The following is a 19,249-nucleotide window of genomic DNA, read 5'->3' on the forward strand; positions in this document are numbered from 1 at the left end:
AAATTATGATTTAATTTAATGTCAGGTATTTTTCAAATATTGACTTCAGGGAATTTGTAAAACTGTTACATATCAGCGAAATTCATGTTTTATAATGATATTATTTCCCTGCAACCAATTCTTATTTCATAATATATCATGTATATTATAAATAAAGTCAAGGGAAACAAATTAAAAAAAACATCTGATAGGTAACTAGTACATATTAAACTATTTCGTTTTTAAATTTTGCATGAGAAATTTGAATGCCCCACCTAATAAGCTACATACATTGCATTTGTCTTTCATTATCATGATTGCAGAGTATCAACATGATTAATTAATTCCTATTCCAAACGTTGCTCTAGCATGTCTAAGACTGACCTGATTGTTTAGCCGAATGACCTAGCTATTGACATTTGCAATACAAATTAGCCTCTGCTTTGTGACATCATATAATTTAACTAATTAATAAATAGTGAAAAAAAGTGGGAAAACATATCACTTACTATGTAATGATTAATAACAACGAACATGTGATACTAGGTCACTATGTCAAGCTTTGATAATCAATGATAATGTACGTATTGTTAGTTATTTGAAGGTCGAAAAAATTAAAATGAAATATATAATAAGCCGGTTGCTGTTCAAATCAAAATAAGAATCTGAAACATGAATTTATCATATTTCTATGTTTTTCTATGCTGAAGCACGTCTCTGGGTGTGGTACTTTCTCGCTGTGTTGAAGACCCAATGGTGGCCTTTGGCTGTTTCTGCTTTTTGGTCAGGTTGTTTTCTCTTTAACACATTCCCCATTTCCATTCTTAATTTTATTGTTTACTACTACCTGCCGACGGTATAATAATAAAACAAACAAAATAAAATCATTACTATTTACACAATCAAGTGTAGGAGTAGAGCTTTATGTATCCAATATATTGAGAAACTTATAAATCCAACATTGATTCATTAGATTTAAACAAATTTATCACAACTACAAAAAAGATTCTGAATAATCAATAATGGTTTAATATAGCCTCTTTATATAATTCATTTCAAGGTAGAGTATTTGGATTTATGTCAAATTATTGCAAATCTAGGTTTTTGGTATGAAGTGTAATACATGTAGTTTCATTCATTTAAACAGTCAAATTCCTCAATTGGAAACATTAAATGTCGATTATATATTGTGCAGGGTTCTCGCTAAGGATTTTTGAAGGCCAGTTCAGGGACTCATAATTTTTGGCCATGGTGAATCCAGAAGAAGATATTTTATTGCAATATAATGTAATATTTTAGTCTCCATGGCCTAACAGAGCAATGAAATGACATTAAATTCAGATCACTTTTAAACTTTTGCTATAAAATGATGATATTTGCCTTTAACTGTGTTCAGTTTATACAAAATATTTCAATCTTGATGCATCTGTGGACTCACAAGTTTTGAAAATGGTGAGTCCAGGACTCATGGACTCTCCTTAGCCAGAACCCTGTATTGTGATTGATGTACATGATGTATAATACCTACATTTGACCTAGTTCATTCCATTGAATGCAAAGAAGCTCAGAGACAGAAGCTAGGGCAAAGGAGTAGGGACAATAAGGCCCTTATTTGGCTTAGGTGTTATTGCGAATTTTAAAGTTATAATACATATATATATACTAAAATTTGTCATAACTAGACTAATTAAGGTACCAGGTTTTCAGAAAGTAAAAACAAATTTCACTTTTAACAAAGTTACCATGGAAATGTGGAATCAAACCATAATGAAATTTGGAAATTTTGGAAATTTCAGACATACCTGAGACGAGATTTGTCATGTGACGTGTCTCTTCGACTATCCCTTTCATCCCCAGATCTATGACTATCTTTCTTGTCGAAATGTTTTAATTCATCAGTTGACCCTCGACCTGTTGATGCCTCACGAGATCTACTTTGAGAAGACCCATAACGATCACCATGCCTATTTTCTTGCATATATCTCCTATCAGTTTCTGATAATCTCGATTCGCTATGATGTCTAGGAGCAGCTGGTGAACGGTCACGACCTCGACCTTGACGTTCAGGAATTTGACCTCTTTCTCGTAACTTATCCTTATCCATTCCTGGATTGGTTCTTTCACTTAGTCTCTCTTTTGATTCACTATGACTTTTTTGTTGAGCATCTAATGAATACTGGCGGTTAAACTTATCCCTATGTTGACTTCCTGTCCGAGAAATAGGTCGCTTATCAATGTTTTCCTTTTCTGAACTTTGTCCACTGTCAGAGTATTTTTCATGCATTTTTGCTCGTTTTTCGTTAGGCGGGCTAACGTCAGTTTTGATTGAGACTGTTTCACTGCCTGACGGAGTTTCTACATCAAATTGCACTGGTTTTGCCATTTCACCGTGATACCATTGACCTGTTTTAGCCAAAATCTCTTGCTTTTTCTTACACATATTACAAGCCCAGACATGCTACAAAATAAAACAGATTGTTATAAACCTTTAGTTCAAATAACATTCCTGTCATTGCCTGTAGAGACTTTACAAATTAATAAAATACAACACCAACACAGATGTGCATGCAATCAAAATAACTATCAGAAATAATTTCAAACAAACCTTTTAATTGAACATTTATGATATTCCATTTAACAATTAAATTGTCAATCACTTATCAAATAACATAATTACAAGTTCTCGTCACTATTTTAGAAATATATTCAGGTTCATTCTCCATTTCTGCAGATGTAAAGTTAAAAAATCAAATCATGGCATTTAACCTATCAACTTGCATAGGTCGATCTACTACTATAAAATAGGCCAAAACTTTTAATGAAACAAAAAACAGAGCATTATTTATTGTGTTAGACCCAAGAGTAAACTATTTCACGATTTTACTGTTTCTCAGAATTGTAATACACCTTATCTACTCATTAACAAACGTTTCCACCTTCTTAACATCTTCAGGGAGATCAAATTACCCTAGATCTACATTTCATGACATGAAATTTACAAATTACTGGAAACAAATTTCGTAACTTTCACATTTATCATTGAGATTAACAAAACACTCTTTAAGCACACACTGAAATGTTTCCCCCGCTTAATTACTGATCACAATTAAATTTCTGTTCAAAATCTTTAAGATAAATTGACATCTTAAATTACTATAAGTATTACATGAACTTAATTAACATTATCAATTATGTATATAAACGGAGTCAAGGCCGTTTCATGTACCAGACAGACGTATACTGTGCAAATTACATTTAATAATTATCAAGTTGACAAATTGCTTGTAGTTTCTAAGTACTATAATATAAAACTTTATGTATTGTTTGCATTAATTTTAACCTATTATTTATCAGATATTTTTATTACCAATAACCTCCTGATTCAGCATTGACAAATCATTGATGGTTTTATTAAAAAAAAAATCTGATTGTTCAGTATTTCGTGTAAAAAAAAATGATAAAAAAAAGTTGGATGCAAATTTATTATATGGACTTAAAAAGTCTTATAGGACTTACTAGTGAGGGGGTAGAAGGTGTCTTGATCCTGAAATCCCAGGCTTCAAAATAAGAAATTCCAAAATTTCGAAAAAAGAATTCCTAGATTCGATCTCGAAACCTGAGGCTTAAATACACCCAATCCTGAGTCCTGATAAAAGTCCTATCCCCCCTCTATAATATAAGTATCTAAGAAACTGACCATATTTAACCTCTGACTTCAAAATTTGATTAGATAGGTTATTGCATAACCAAAAGCCAAGCTATTGACAAATAATGATGATGATAATTATGAAATCAATCAATTTGTTTAACACATGGACAGATGGACAGATACTCAAATTAACATATCCTTTCCAAAAATAATGTTGCAAGGGACTATTTAAGTTCTAAACGTCAGCCATACATTTCTATACTCTTGGAAAGTTCTGGAATTCGATAGGCAAAATATTTCATTCAATTCAACATAACAATACATATATATTAACGAATTACTAAAGTGTCTACAAATACTGGAAAAGCGTTATACTTCAGACATTACATAATCTTCCCGCCTATAAATCAATACTCAAATTAACCTTTGAGATGGTCCAAATCATCTGCATCATGTTCAGATGAAGGTTTAATGAATACTTTTGTTATTATCTCCCTTGGGAGACATAAAATTCTATAATTTGCTGTCTGTTTGTATGCTAGATTATCATATTTAATATTTTCTATACCCAATCTTGACCCTGTTGTGAACTCTAGGGAGCGGTAATTGTTGAAGTTGTGTAACTAAGGGAGGTAAGTTATTGATTGGGTTGTATAAGAATTCCAGTAATTATAACTTTTATGAGTATGGTAGATGGTATGTTTCTTATCTAAACTAAGTGTCTACATGTGAAATTAATGAGCTATAAAGATGTAACCTGCTTTTGGGACAGTCCCAAATCGAAAAAAAATATATATATATATATGGTCATTGATGGTGTGCCCATTTTAGGTACAAAAATCGCATGTGCAAGAATAAACAAGGCATCACTATCGATTTTGTGTTACTTAAGAAATGTATTATGTAGGTTTCAGAAAAATTCATTAAATATATCATACAATATTTTTCTTTAAATAATAAATATTTAACAACTTTGATAGACTATCAACAGGATTTTGATTAAAACCTCTTTCTTTCCATAATAAAATCCACCATCTTACTTTTCAACTTTTAAATTTTAGGGAAAAATGACCACATAGTTTTAATAAGCAGTTGGATGGAGATTTGTCTCATAATAAGGACAGGACAATCATACCACACCTTCTTATATCTTAAATTACAGTTTAAAAACACATTTTGAGAACTCTATATATTTGCTATATATTCCCACCCCTTTAAGACCCAGATACATCCCTTCCAAGAGGTTATCATATTGTCAAAAAATAAGAGACCAGTGCAATTAATAATGTTTTGAAAAATTCTACGTTTTGAGGATTCAGTATCATTTGTTGGATATCAATGTTTGTTGATTTGGTGGGTATAGGAAGAATATAAGCTGTATTGTTGAAGGCCATACAATTGTGGATTTGGTGGGTATAGGAAGAGTATAAGTTGTATTGTTGAAGGCCGTACAGTTAAAATTGAGAAAGGAAATGGGGAATGAGTCAACAACCCGACCATAGAGCAGACAACAGCCGAAGGCCACCAATTGGTCTTCAATGTAGCGAGAAACTCCTGCAACCGTAGGTGTCCTTCAGCTGGCCCCTTAAAAAATATGTATACTAGTACAGTAATAATGAACGTAATAATATACTCCTAATTATACACAAGAAACTAAAATTACAAATCATACAAGACTAACAAAGGCCAGAGGCTCCTTGACTTGGGACTATCGTAGGTGGGGCATAAAAATAAATTTGATGATAGTTACCAACCCACATGATATTCATGACACATTTTCATATACTTTATGATTTATTCAACAAATTAAAATTTGTTACCTTACACTAAACATATTGGATATGTCTAGATAAAATTGAAGGGTCTTTTATCAGGCACCAATATTGTATGTACAACATTCAGAATCTTTTACCTGCATTTATCAATTCAATTACTAAACAATAGACAAGAAGAGCAAGATTAATTTAAAGTTTACATTTCACTAAATACTGCATATCAATAATGGTATCAGTTTTTCATATCATTTTTTATTTTTTTTTATTTTATCCCGTTACAATTTTGCACCAGAATTATGAGCCAGCCAGTGATTGTCAGATGATTATAAATGCATTGCAAAAAATTCTGATTTTAAAAGTTTTTATTGATATTTAGTATAATGTAAATTCAGAAATTATTGCGTGCATTAATTATTATGATTTTGTCATTTTAGACTTGAATGCAATTTAAATATTTAAATTTTGAGAAAAATCCTGCTTATAAACTTTAATTCATATAAAATATTTCAAAATGCATTCTCAGTTAAATTATTGGGTTTACAACTCTGTTGCATTTTTTCGCAATAATAAAAACCTTGCATTAGTTTCTGAATTTACAGTAGCATAACAATAATGCCATGTTAGAAGTGACTAAAGTACATCAAAACAACTTCTAAACAAATTTTTGTACCCATCATGCAACCTATTTTTATCTCAATTGTAATGCAACTGTCAAATTGTTTTCTTTTTTTCTTTTTACAGATTTGTAGCAGACTGACTTTGCAAGTAAAAGTGTCCAAATATCTTTTTTGTCATTTGTGCAACACTCTATTCAGAATTTGTTAACACATTCATATTAGAATGAAACTGTCAATTTTTCTTATAAACTGAGGCATTATAATTGAGGTAAATATAGGGGCAAAACTCTGACATCAATGGGAGATAACTCATGCATATCACCTCTGTCATCAATGGGAGATAACTCTGTCACCATGCAATGGGAGATAACTCATGCATATCTAGGGAAAAACTTACACTAGCAGTAGTAGATGAGCTTTGTACCGGTTTAGGTTCTTCCATTCCAGGTTTGGTCGGCTACATGTCCAGATAGAAAGAAGAAAGAAGGAAAAATAAGACCAACACCAACACATACATATATATAATAACATTTGGTAAGCATATATACATATATAAGGTAAAAGTTGTAGGAATGTGTACATAAGAAACAAAATGCTAAAATAAATTCTGTGTTCTATTCTTCTTCAATACTCTTAAATTTATTATCAAAATCAGCTTTGATACAGCCTGAAAAATAATGGGTTAAAATATTCCTTTTGTAAGACCTTTCCCAAAGTTATTTTCAAATTCCAGATGAAATTAGAATTATATAGTAAACAAATATGATTCAAAGGAGAACTTCAAAAATTTGAAAAGTTAAATCAAGGGATAAAATTTGGTATATTGATGATTTTTTTTTATCTATTCACAACAAACTCATCAGAAACAAGAATGTGTCCATAGTACAAGGATGCCCCACTCGCACTTTCATTTTACATGTTCACTGGACCCTGAAATTGGGGTCAATACTTTAATTTGGCATTAAAATTAGTAAGATCATATCATAGTTAACATGTGTACTAAGTTTCAAGTTGATTGGACTTCAACTTCATCAAAAACTACCTTGACCAAAAACTTTAACCTTAAACTTCAGACTATCTTTTTCTTTGTTCAGTGGACCATGAAATTGGGGTCGATACTTTAATTTGACATTAAAATTAGAAAGATCATATCATAGGGAACATGCGTACATGTTTTTTACTAAGTTTCAAATTGATTGGGCTTCAACTTCATCAAAAACTACCTCGACCAAAAACTTTAACCTGAAGCGGGGCGAACAAACGGATGAACGAACGGACGAACGAACGGAGGCACAGACCAGAAAACATAATGCCCTCTACTATTGTAGGTGGGGCATAAACAGTAACCTTTTCCCAAAAATTGAAGATTATATGTACGTTTTTACTTCTTTTGGTTGTTCTTACAGGACCAAGAACTATGATGTCCCTACCAGATATTAAGTAACTAAGGTAGAAAATTTATATAATCCTGAGTCAAAAGTCAATAATATCAAAATAGTCAATTGTCTATTTGCAAATTCCAGAATTCATCCGACCTTGTAAGTTTAGATCCATTTGTACAAGTTGTTTCCCTAAGGAGACACATAAAGTTTAATTGACAATTAAGAGTTTGCTAAAGGAGCTTATTAATTCATCTCTGAATCACATGTGTAATCTTAAATTTTTTCAAATCATTTGATTACATTTTTAATCTTTAAAAGTTTGATACTAATACCCATTTTTCATAAACCTTGATTTTATTGCTTATACAATATATCTCTTTCAACTTAAACATGCTATGAATGAACAGCAGCAAATTTTGTCCAGTTCAGAACTAGTCTACAATTGGCAAAAGGGAACAACTTGCGTTAAAAGTGTGTAATAAAAGAATCAAATCAGTTATTCAGGCCTTACAGAATCTAATGCATTCTGGGTAATATTTCCATAAGTGTTCACCAAAATGTTGTGATTGGTTGAAAACGTGATAAACAATAGAAATTAAACCAATGAAGTAGCCTTATTTTATTTTGATGTATTAACAATGAGATGACCCATAGTGCGCTAGATTCTGAAAAGGCAAATTGGCAAATAGAATAAATAATTGTTTCACACTCATTCATCATCATATAAAATTTGATCTCTGGGTAAATTGCAAGTCATATCATTATTACGTGTTGAATGCACTGGATATTAAAACTGAAACAATTTATGAGAGTTGACATCTCTCCCATGAGGCTAAACTCATGCATTTTTCATCGCTTGTCATGCAAGATCACATTACATTAAAAGGAGACTTTTACTGAAAAAAAACGTTGAAGACAAACGACCTAGTTTTGAATTAAAAGCAATATGTATACAATATAAAAACTCATGCAGACTCCCACGGGAGCTGTCTCATGTACCGTAGAAGGACAGACGTTCATAAAAGAACAAAATTAATTTAAAAGGCAGAGGAATAAACCATTTGACATTTTTGAACCAAGTTTTGATTGTTTTTAAAACATTTTAAAATAAGTTGTCTGGGAATTTTGTTTAAAAAAAAATATCAGATCACAATAATTGAAATAAAACATAAAAGTATTGTATTCTTTCATCTAAAATGTTTATGATTATATTATCATTGTATACATATATTATATAAGTTTCCCTTTGATTTTACAGTGGCAGATCAAGAACTTTTCATAAGGGGGCCTGCTGACGGACCTAAGGGGGAGGACGCTCCAGTCATGCTGAAATTTTACATTTTCCAACCATGCATATATATGGCAAATATATTACAACTGAAGTTAGAATTTTTGTTTTTTTTACATTTTTCACACAAGCATTATTATACCTTGACAAAGAAATTGAAATTGGAAATATTAGCTAACAGATTACATATTTTCCAATAAACAAACGGTGAATATTTTATTCATTTTTTGTAAATAATTAATTGATGAGAAATACCGAGAGAACAAATATTATTATAATTACTCGTTAACTGTAAATTTATACCCAACAATTTATTAATTATTTTTGTTTTGTTGTAACATGTTAATATGATGCAACTCTCTACTGAGACTCAATTTAATTGAAAGGATAACAGTTACTGATTCATTGTGTTTTAAGACAAATATCAAAAGCCCAAATTGATTTACCTAATGACTATTTTATTAATTATGTTAATATTCCTAGCTTCTATCGTCAATGACATCACAAGGAAAGAAGGAATATGGTGTGTAATAGACCATTATCATTATTACTGACTTTTGACTCCAGGTACTACAGTTTTTCGACAGGTTACCTAACTCTGTGGTAGGACATCCTGGTACTCAGTCAATTAGGAGCTACCATAAGAAGTGAAATCTAATAAAACAAATGTATATGATCAGTGCAATTTGGGGGGAAAATTTAAACTTTAAGATGATTAAGTCAGGTATAGAAAGCAGTTAAAAACAGTTAATTCTCCATCAAAATTGCACCGATTAAAATCTGGAGTTAACTTGTTTATGTTGCTCTTACTAATTGACCTGGAAGAACCAGGATGTCCTACCACAGAGAGGTAACCTGTCTAAAAATATATATCTCATAGTCAAAAGTCGGTAAAATGAAAATGGACTATTTGAAGAATTTCCAATTGACAAATACAAAAGAAAAAGACTATATAATGCTTTTACAGCTTGGATAGATATTTTCAGTAGGAGATCCAGGGTCGTAGGGGGGTTAACAGTCTTTTGATCACCATAAACAAGTCTCATGTCTCTCTCACGATTAGTATATCTCATTTCACCAATTACTCTCTTTTCAACAATCCTTGAATAACATAAAAGCATCATAAAGTACTTATACCTATGCTATATATTGATTGTGCTTCAAAAAGTTAAAAGTTCACCATTACTTCAGTCATTCGTGTACTTTAAAGTTTGCTAATTTTAAAATTCAGATCAATACAAGGCATTAAGTTGGTGTGAGCCAAGGCTCCGTGTTGAAGGCCGTACTTTAACCTATAATGGTTTACTTTTTAAATTGTTATTTGGATGGAGAGTTGTCTCATTGGCACTCACACCACATCTTCCTATATCTATTAAGTTTTTAGGACATTTTGCTTCAGAATTTATTTTATTTTTAAATATTATGACGGTTTATATCAGCAGATAAGTTCTACAATACATGGAGGCAAAAAGGAAACTAGCTCTTACCATGGGATGTTACAGATTATTAAACATTCAGTAAAGATAAAGGGAACTAACTCTTATCGTTGGATGTTACAGAATATTAAACATGCAATAAAGATAAAGGGACCTAACTCTTACCATTGGATGTTACAGATTATTAAACATTCAGTAAAGATAAAGGGACCTTACTCTTACCATTGGATGTTACAGAATATTAAACATGGAATGGAGATAAAGTGAACTAACTCTTACCATGGAATGTTACAGATTATTAAACATGCAATGAAGTTATGGGAACTAACTCTTACCATAGAATGTTACAGATTATTAAACATGCAAAAGTTAAAGGAACTAACTCTTACCATGGAATGTTACAGATTATTAAACATGCAATAAAGATCAAGGGACCTAACTCTTACCATGGAATGTTACAGATTATTAAACATGCAAAAGTTAAAGGAACTAACTCTTACCATCGAATGTTACAGATTACTAAACATGCAATAAAGATAAAGGGAACTAACTCTTACCGTTGGATGTTACAGAATATTAAACATTCAGTAAAGATAAAGGGAGCTAACTCTTACCGTTGGACTTCACAGAATATTAAACATGCCATTAAGATAAATGGACCCAACTCTTATATATAAACCTTGGATGTCACAGAATATTAAACATGCAATAAAGATAAAGGGAACTAACTCTTACCATTGGATGTTACAGATTATTAAACATGGAATGGAGATAAAAGGAACTAACTCTTTCAATGGAATGGTTTCCAAATATGTAATAGAGAGAAAGGGAGGTTATTCTTACTATGGAATGTTACATAATACAAAACATGTAATAAAGAGAAAGTGAATTAACTCTTCCCATGGAATGTTTCAGAATACATTACATTTAAAGAATGCCAACTCTTTCAAGGGAGTGCTACAAAATACAAAACATTGTTGCATGTCCAAATACAAACCTTTTGTTTCAAGGCAATGCGCCCACCACATCTTGCACATGACCTCAGCTGACAGTAGTGACATTTATGCCCCACTCCGTCAGCAAATTTGGTTTTATGACATATCTGACACACTGCACCGGTGTCTTGTTGAGGCCCTCCAACTTTCTTGGCCTCCTCAGAGATTTTACCAACAGACTGAGCATATGTGTCCAAATCCAGCTTCATTTGCCTAAAATGACACAACAGAATTACTAATACATTTTTTTTTTGTATAGAATTTAGAGATTCCTATAGCTAGTGTAGCAAGTTTAATGAATAGGACTCTGACTTACTCAAACAATCATATATTTCAGAATCTAATGCATTCTGGGTAATATTTTTGAGAAGCTTGTATACTGAATTATTTTGATTGGACTGTCAACAGTAACCCAAGTTGCATCTGCATTTTTAAGATGTGTAAAATTTTTGGATTGCCCTTTAACGGTAATTGTCGCTTTTACAGGCAATCTTCTTTTAATTTGCGACTAATGTCTGCTGAGATAAATTAAACTTATTTAATTGTGGAATGCTGTGTGTGTGGTAACCTCTTAAGAGTTGTGTATTTATTTTATACAGAGTGTGCAGTACAGCTAGTCTCAATAATCCATCTTTTACTCATTTGATATTATACATGAATTTCCATTAAAGCTATCTATATATATATATAGTTAATTCACGCCTGGAGTCTGGCTGTATTTGTTTTAGTGGCAGTACAGCTAGTCTCAATAATCTATCTTTTACTCATTTGATATCATACATGAATTTCTCTTAAAGCTAGCTGTATATATAGTTAATTCACGCCTTGAGTCTGACTGTACAGTAATTAAGTGTTTTAGTGTGCTGTACAGCAAGTCTCAAAAATCTATCTTTTACTCATTTGAATATCATACATGAATTTCTCTTAAAGCTATTTAAGTCACAACCTGAGTGAGTCTGACTGAACTGAGGGGAAAAAAAGATATTCTATACAATACACTGCCATAGGTCATCTCTTAAAGGATAAATTCTTTATACACTGTACATATATTCACACTATTACACAATCAAAACAGAAAAATCCAATATTTAAGAATCGGTAAATTACAACATGAGAATATCGTCACTGTTTGTCCAATTATAATGACTTTATGTTAGGGAAGTAAAATTACAATGCAAACAATACAATTCTGTAAAAAATCACTTGAAGTGGTAATTTTTCACACAAAATACTGGTCATTGTGGCATTTATGATTCACTCAGATCTATCTCTTTACATTCAATAGATATAATTTGACAAGGTCTTATCTCAGAACTATCAATTCCCCAATTACAAGCCAATACCATATATGTTTCAAAGTGGTCATGCAACTTCACACCAGTAAAAATGATTTTTTGAGTGAAACACCCAGTTATGTACTGTAATATAAATATTTATATAGTATTTAATATAGAGTATTCTCTTACAAGCCCTAATACACCAATACACTAGAGAGCCAGATATTGATACAAAATAATCAATGGAACATATCATCAGAGGCTCCATAAGGGTAGCAAATAATCAATGGAACACTGGATATCATTGGAGGCTCCATTAGGGGAGCAAATAATCAATGATTATATTTCTAAGTATTTTGTAGTGCAGAGAACATTGGATATCATTGGAGGCTCCATTAGGGTAGCAAATAATCAATGGAACATATCATCAGAGGCTCCATAAGGGTAGCAAATAATCAATGGAACACTGGATATCATTGGAGGCTCCATTAGGGGAGCAAATAATCAATTATACTTCTAGGTATTTTGTAGTGCAAAGAACATTGCAGGATATCATTGGAGGCTCCATAAGGGTAGCAATAATCGATGGCTGTACTAATCTAGGTACATGCATGTATGGTTTAGTGCAGAGAACATAGGATATCATTGGAGGCTCCATAAGGGTAGCAAATAATCAATGGTTATACTTCTAGGTATTTTGAAGTTCAGAGAACTGGATATCATTGGGGGCTCCATAAGGGTAGCAATAATCAATGGCTGTACTAATCTAGGTACATGCATGTATTGTTTAGTGCAGAGAACATAGGATATCATTAGAGGCTCCATAAGGGTAGCAAATAATCAATGGCAGTACTTCTAGCTAGGCATTTTGAAGTTCAAATTCAGCCATCTTTAAGGAAAAGGTTTTTTATAGGTTCTAAATATTTCAGAAAGGTGTTCAGAAAAATTCAGAATGAATGCTTGCTGAATTACTTCTGAATATTGCTGAATTGTTACTGCAAATTTGCTGAAAATGTGCTGGAAAGTGCCAAATTCAGACATTTTTAAGCAAAAGGTTTTAATAGATTCTGTAAAATTCAGCAAGGTGTTCAGAAAAAATCAGCATTAATGCTGAATACTTACTGAAAACTTACTGCTGAATTTTTACTGAAAATGTGCTGAAAACTTGCTGGAACGTGCCAAATTCAGGCATTTTTAAGAAAAGGGTTTACTAAATGTGTTCAGTAAAATTTCAGCATAGAGTTCAGAAAAAATTCAGAAAAATATTTTCATGAGGGCAGAGAACATTGGATATCTTAGGAGGCTCCATTCAGGGTCTCAATAATCGATGGCTGTACGTATCTAGGGACATGCATGTATTGTTTGGTGCAGAGAACATAGGAAATCATCAGAGGCTCCATAAGGGTAGCAAATAGTCAAGTATCATACATCTAAGTATTTTGTAGTGCAGAGAACATTGGATATCATCAGAGGCTCCATAAAGGTAGCAAAGAATCAATGGTTATACTTCTATGTATTTTGCAGGGCAGAGAACATTGGTTATCATCAGAGGCTCCATTCAGGGTGTCAATAATCAATGTCTGTACTAATCTAGGTACATGCCAGTATTGTTTAGTGCAGAGAACATAGGATATCATTGGAGGCTCCACAAGGATAGCAAATAATCAATGATTATACTTTTAGGTATTTTGCAGTGCAGATAACATATGATATCATCAGAGGCTCCATAAGGGTAGCAAATAATCAATGGTTATACTTCTACATATTTTGCAGTGCAGAGAACATTGGATATCATCAAAGGCTCCATAAAAGTAGCAAATAATCAATGGTTATTCTTTTACATATTTTGGTCAAAATCTTTCGTTCAATGAACCTGAAATTTGAGGCCAAAATCGGCCCTTACCAGACCTTCTCCTTTGGTTGAACAGATAGGGACTTTTAATTGGTGGTGACTGACACCTATACTTCTACGTATATATGCAGAGAACATTGGATATCATCAGAGGCTCCATAGATTATCAGGAAAAGCATAAACATGTTAAAACAACATGAGCACATGGCTTCCAGGACCATGCAATCATTGCCGATTGTTTGAATAAGTAGAATTATTTTAATGATCTCAAGGTAAAAGGGAGATAATAAGTTATTGTGTTTGAAAATCACAAGCCGCAAGCTTTGACATTCAATATAAGATATTAGATCTATATGATATATATGATATACATGATTACAGTGAAGACCAAAAACTTTGCAGAAGCAAATTTACAGATCTAACATTGTTGGGTTGATGTTTAGACGAGTTGTTTTATACATATAAATGTACACAGCCATGTTTCACCATCACTGCTGGTGATCCGATGGATATAAAATCTGTTGTAGAGTTGTCACTGGCTCAGACATACTTATAAATATAATTATTATCTGTGACTGCAATAATCTTCCATTACTTTTTAGGATCCTTTACTATAGATTATTTAGCTGATCTGTAAAAATAACATCTCCATGCCTTATATATCATGTACTGTAGTACAACGTTAGATTAAAACTGACGTTGAAAGGTAACACCCGGCCACCAAAAGCTTCATTTTTATGAAGCCCAGGTGGTCATGTGGTCTAGCAGGACGGCTACAGTGCAGGCGATTTGGTGTACGACATCTCAGTAGCAACATTGGGTTCAAATCCCATTGAGGGAAAAAATTTGTGAAAGCAAATTTAGTGACAGATCTAACATTGTTGGGTTGATGTTTAGACGAGTTGATATACATGATATATATATATATATATATATTTGTTGGATGAAGTTTAGCACAGCTATAAATGTGTTTATTTTGTTTTTTGTCATTAAAGCTAGGATATAGAAGGCCATATCATAGCAGAGTTCTTCCTGGCTGTTTTACTGCTTTTATCTTTGGAAGTTTTCTCTTAATCATATTAAGATAGGATAAGTTAGCAAGTCATGTAGCTATAGGATTTACTTTAGTTTTTACAAGTTTTTGGCTTGATGACTGGTTTATCATAAGAAGACTTCATTGAAGATAGTAAAATTATGATGTACAAAATAGGATAGATTTATAAGGAAACCTTCAACATAAGTATGTTTCATACATTTGTACATGTATTATCCTCTACAACATGTACAATACTGTTTTTATTTATGTCATAAGAAAATGTAATATTGAAGTATGCTTAACAAAATAAGCTATCCTATAATTTGATGACACCTTTTTTTTTTGTCTCTTTTAAAACTGCAACCTGTTGTCTCATTACTTCCTCCTTAATCATGTTAATAGGCAATCCAGACCTCTACAATTCCATGTACAAATGTAAACCATTAAAGTACAATTACATTTAGTGTCTTATTAAAGTTTTGACACCATTTAAAGTAAAAATTAATTATTTTTTTATGTAATTTACAAATCTGGAATTTATATTAATTGTAATTATATAATTGTTGCTTTTATCATAAAGCACTTACCAGTAAATTTTTAACTAGGAGTAACTGTGATGACTGCTAATTTTTTTGACCTGTTGTTTTTTAATTTAAGTTATTGACACAATTATCCTGACTATCCTGACTATAGTATAGAGCAAACATACATATACAAAAGTAAAATTCATTTATTGCAGAACCAAAATGTTTCCATCAATAACTTTTTTGGTTAAATACATTTGTTTTTAAAAATGTAAAAGAATAAGAACTACACAACTTATATGTCATTTGTATGTGCCAATGATGTGCTATTTTAAATTCTGGTAACTGTCAAGATACATTAGATTTCTTGTGATCATGGTACCAGAGTTCGTGAAAAGTGGCAGTCCGTAGGATTTTACCACCAAAATTTTGAACAGGACTGACACACTTTCGGTATTTTTTAATAGAATTAATAGTGAGGACCAGCAGATTTTCTTCAAGAACCACCAAGGATAAAAAGATTTTGCAAACTCTGTCTGGTACATGTACATTTTTTATAATCATGGTAATAACATACACATATACATGTACATTGTACACACATTGTTTTATCACCCTGAATTTGGCAGTTATTCAACAGTCCTAATATATCAGTTATTTGATCTGACAAATTATTTCGGAATTAACAGCTGTTTGAATTTTAATTTTTAAATCTGTATTGATGGTCCTCATCTTTTCAAAGTGACAATCAATGACAAGGGAGGGGGGAAATATTTAATGTTTAGTATCTAATGCCACTATCAACAAAAATAGACTAATTTGTGCTATTGGTGTACACGTTGATATAGTACGTGGTCAGGGTTTATTTGAGGAAACTGAAATTCACATTGAAAACCACAGACCTACAATGTATAATTGTTAACATTTTATATTGATGGTGACTTTGATGGAGAGTACATATATACTCTCATTAGCACTAGTACTCATACCACATCTTACAAAATGTAATTTGTACAGCATTCCAGATAATGCCACATTGCATTATAGGCCACTGTCGCGATACTATAGTCATTTGAATCTGTCATGTGAATTCCATCACCACATGAATAAAATGTAGGCATTAATTGTCAATTTCCAACACATGTTAAGCGGGTGAAAAAGATTGATCTTATACTGCACATTATATTTGGAAAATTAAAATACAACAAATGGAAGTTTTTAACGACCTTGACTGGCTATACAGCCCTTGCACGGTCGGCCCTGGCTTGCGCCTTTTTGGGCATTAATAATTTATATTTTTACCATGTGGTAATTTAAATAATTTAGTAAAATATATTCAGTGTAATAACTTTTATATAGCAGGGATACAGGCCCACCTTCTATCTGGTAATTGGCGTCATAAAGGTGTGCAAAATATTTACTGTGTACTCTTTCCTCATATAATATCAACATACTAACTACTGTGTAACAAATACTAAAGCGAGGAAGAAATTGAAATACATGTACTCGTAATTCTATCCACTGAAATGAAAGTTAGGCTTATGCTGTTAAATCAGGCAATCTGTTGATTGTTCAATGTTACAAGGGAGATAAAAAAACATTTGTTGTTTATCCAAGGATTTGTAAAGTAAATTAAAACTATACAAATCCTTGGTTTATCTTACATCAAAATGTATTGCTCGATTAACTTAAATGTACATTTGTTAAACAAATAATGATTCCAATAACTAAAAAAAAATGATGCATTTGATCTTAAATCTTGAATCGTGTTGCTGATACACGGTTATTTTATTTTTATATATTTTGAATGATTAAAGATTATTCTGTAAAGTATATAAATCTGATGGTTGTAAACATTGTAAATTTTTCTGAAAATAAGTAGATCCAACTGTCAACGTATATATGTGTTCCACATAACCGAAGTTCCAATGGAAACTTTGTTATAAACAATGTCATAATACCTGTTCCTGTTGTAACAAATATTCTATACCATTTATTCCGTTAGGAACAATCATACACGTAGCCAGGGGGGTTTGGGGGGGTTCGGACGAACCCCCCTTGAAAACTAATAAGGACTGTTAAAGTCGATGTTCTGTTCGAATTGTGACTGTTAAAGTCGAGTTTGTGAGTCAAATGAACCCCCCTTTGAAAATTCCTGGCTACGGGCCTGACAATTACTGTTATATTCCAGTGGAAATAATATTCCAGAATATTGTTTCCATTTGGAAATTATATTATGAAGGAACTTCTATTACGTGACACTTCATATACATACAAGACTATACTTGGGAGAGTAATAACATGCAGTGTTGGTGATGTTTTGACTGTAATTTATACAATTTTACTAGTAAAAGAATATAGACCTTTCAAACCATGGCACTGTTTTTTTTATATGACATAATGTGGCTATCTAAAATGAATAACAATCAAAAGAGGACAAAACCTACACCCTCCCCCTCTTTTTCCTTTTGAGACCCCCAATATGGCCGTCTAAACAGACTTGAATTGTATACCTAATCATATCTTGTTCTTTATCCTCCTCCTCTTGTTGTCTCCTGATAACATCCTCAATAATCTTCCTCTCTGCCTCGTCTAGATGGCTGAGGTCTGGCATGGGAGGCAGGGATGGTCGTCTAGTTGTCATCCTGACAAACTACGATGCTCGTCTCGGATTCTGCTGCTGGGGATGCGATAGATGTAACTGACACAATATTAGCCAAGATTTTCTCATTTTAACACAGTATGCCAGTTCATTAAAGAGGTACGGTGTAAAATTAGCTCACATTTTCTACGGTTTGTGACCTCCATCGATGAGAATGCATCGTCCTTTCAACATTTTTGATGTCATTACTTATGCGACACTTATTAAATATGAACCAGTTAATTGTCCAATAAAATCCGAGGATCTCCACGCGTCACGTATCGATCCTCAGTTAACCTATTGATTCCTCTCTGTTCTGGCCGATTTAAGGATTTAGAGGATAAAGACTTATAAAATACATATCTATGTTCACAAAAACATTGCAGATTAAAATGAAAACGTCGCGGGTCATATTTTTAAAGCCAAGAAGAGTGAACAAAACATTGGTGTTCCGAAAAAAGGCGTCGTTGACTACGGACCGTAGACGGTTTAAACATGTGTAAATTACGGCGCACCTGCCAAGTGACTTCCTTAATAATTAATATTCCTTGTTTGTTTAGCATGTCAACTTGCAATAGTTGATTATATTGGTCTTATGTTATGATGAGCTGAGCATACTAGTTAATAAATATATAATGAGTATTTACTGGAAGAATTATAACTCCATAACGTAATTATTTCTGGCATTGTGACAAGTGACTTTGTAAACGAGTAAGGATTTTACAAATGATCACTGAAGTATTTGAAAACTTTGTTTATGTATATATGCAGAAGTTTAATTCAGAGAATGAACAAAAA

General features: G+C 32.2%; 1 protein-coding gene across 6 annotated transcripts in view; it reads right to left on the reverse strand.

Annotated features, from left to right (window-relative positions):
- Positions 1-18,892, reverse strand: part of LOC134690941 (regulating synaptic membrane exocytosis protein 1-like) — a 55,156-nt gene extending 36,264 nt beyond the window's left edge. For 5 of the 6 annotated variants that reach the window (XM_063551112.1, XM_063551116.1, XM_063551111.1 and 2 more), the window contains exons 1-4: positions 18,324-18,892; positions 11,124-11,334; positions 6,418-6,477; positions 1,782-2,437 (exon numbers count right to left, since the gene is read on the reverse strand). In XM_063551112.1, coding sequence (XP_063407182.1) covers positions 1,782-2,437; positions 6,418-6,477; positions 11,124-11,334; positions 18,324-18,454 — 1,058 coding nt within the window. In that variant the 5' untranslated portion in view covers positions 18,455-18,892. The remainder of the gene's footprint in view (positions 1-1,781; positions 2,438-6,417; positions 6,478-11,123; positions 11,335-18,323) is intronic. The other variant, XM_063551114.1, reaches the window with a different exon arrangement.
- Between the last annotated feature and the right edge of the window lie 357 nt (positions 18,893-19,249).

Source organism: Mytilus trossulus, chromosome 11 (genome assembly GCF_036588685.1).
Source record: "Mytilus trossulus isolate FHL-02 chromosome 11, PNRI_Mtr1.1.1.hap1, whole genome shotgun sequence".
Lineage (NCBI taxonomy): Eukaryota > Metazoa > Mollusca > Bivalvia > Mytilida > Mytilidae > Mytilus > Mytilus trossulus.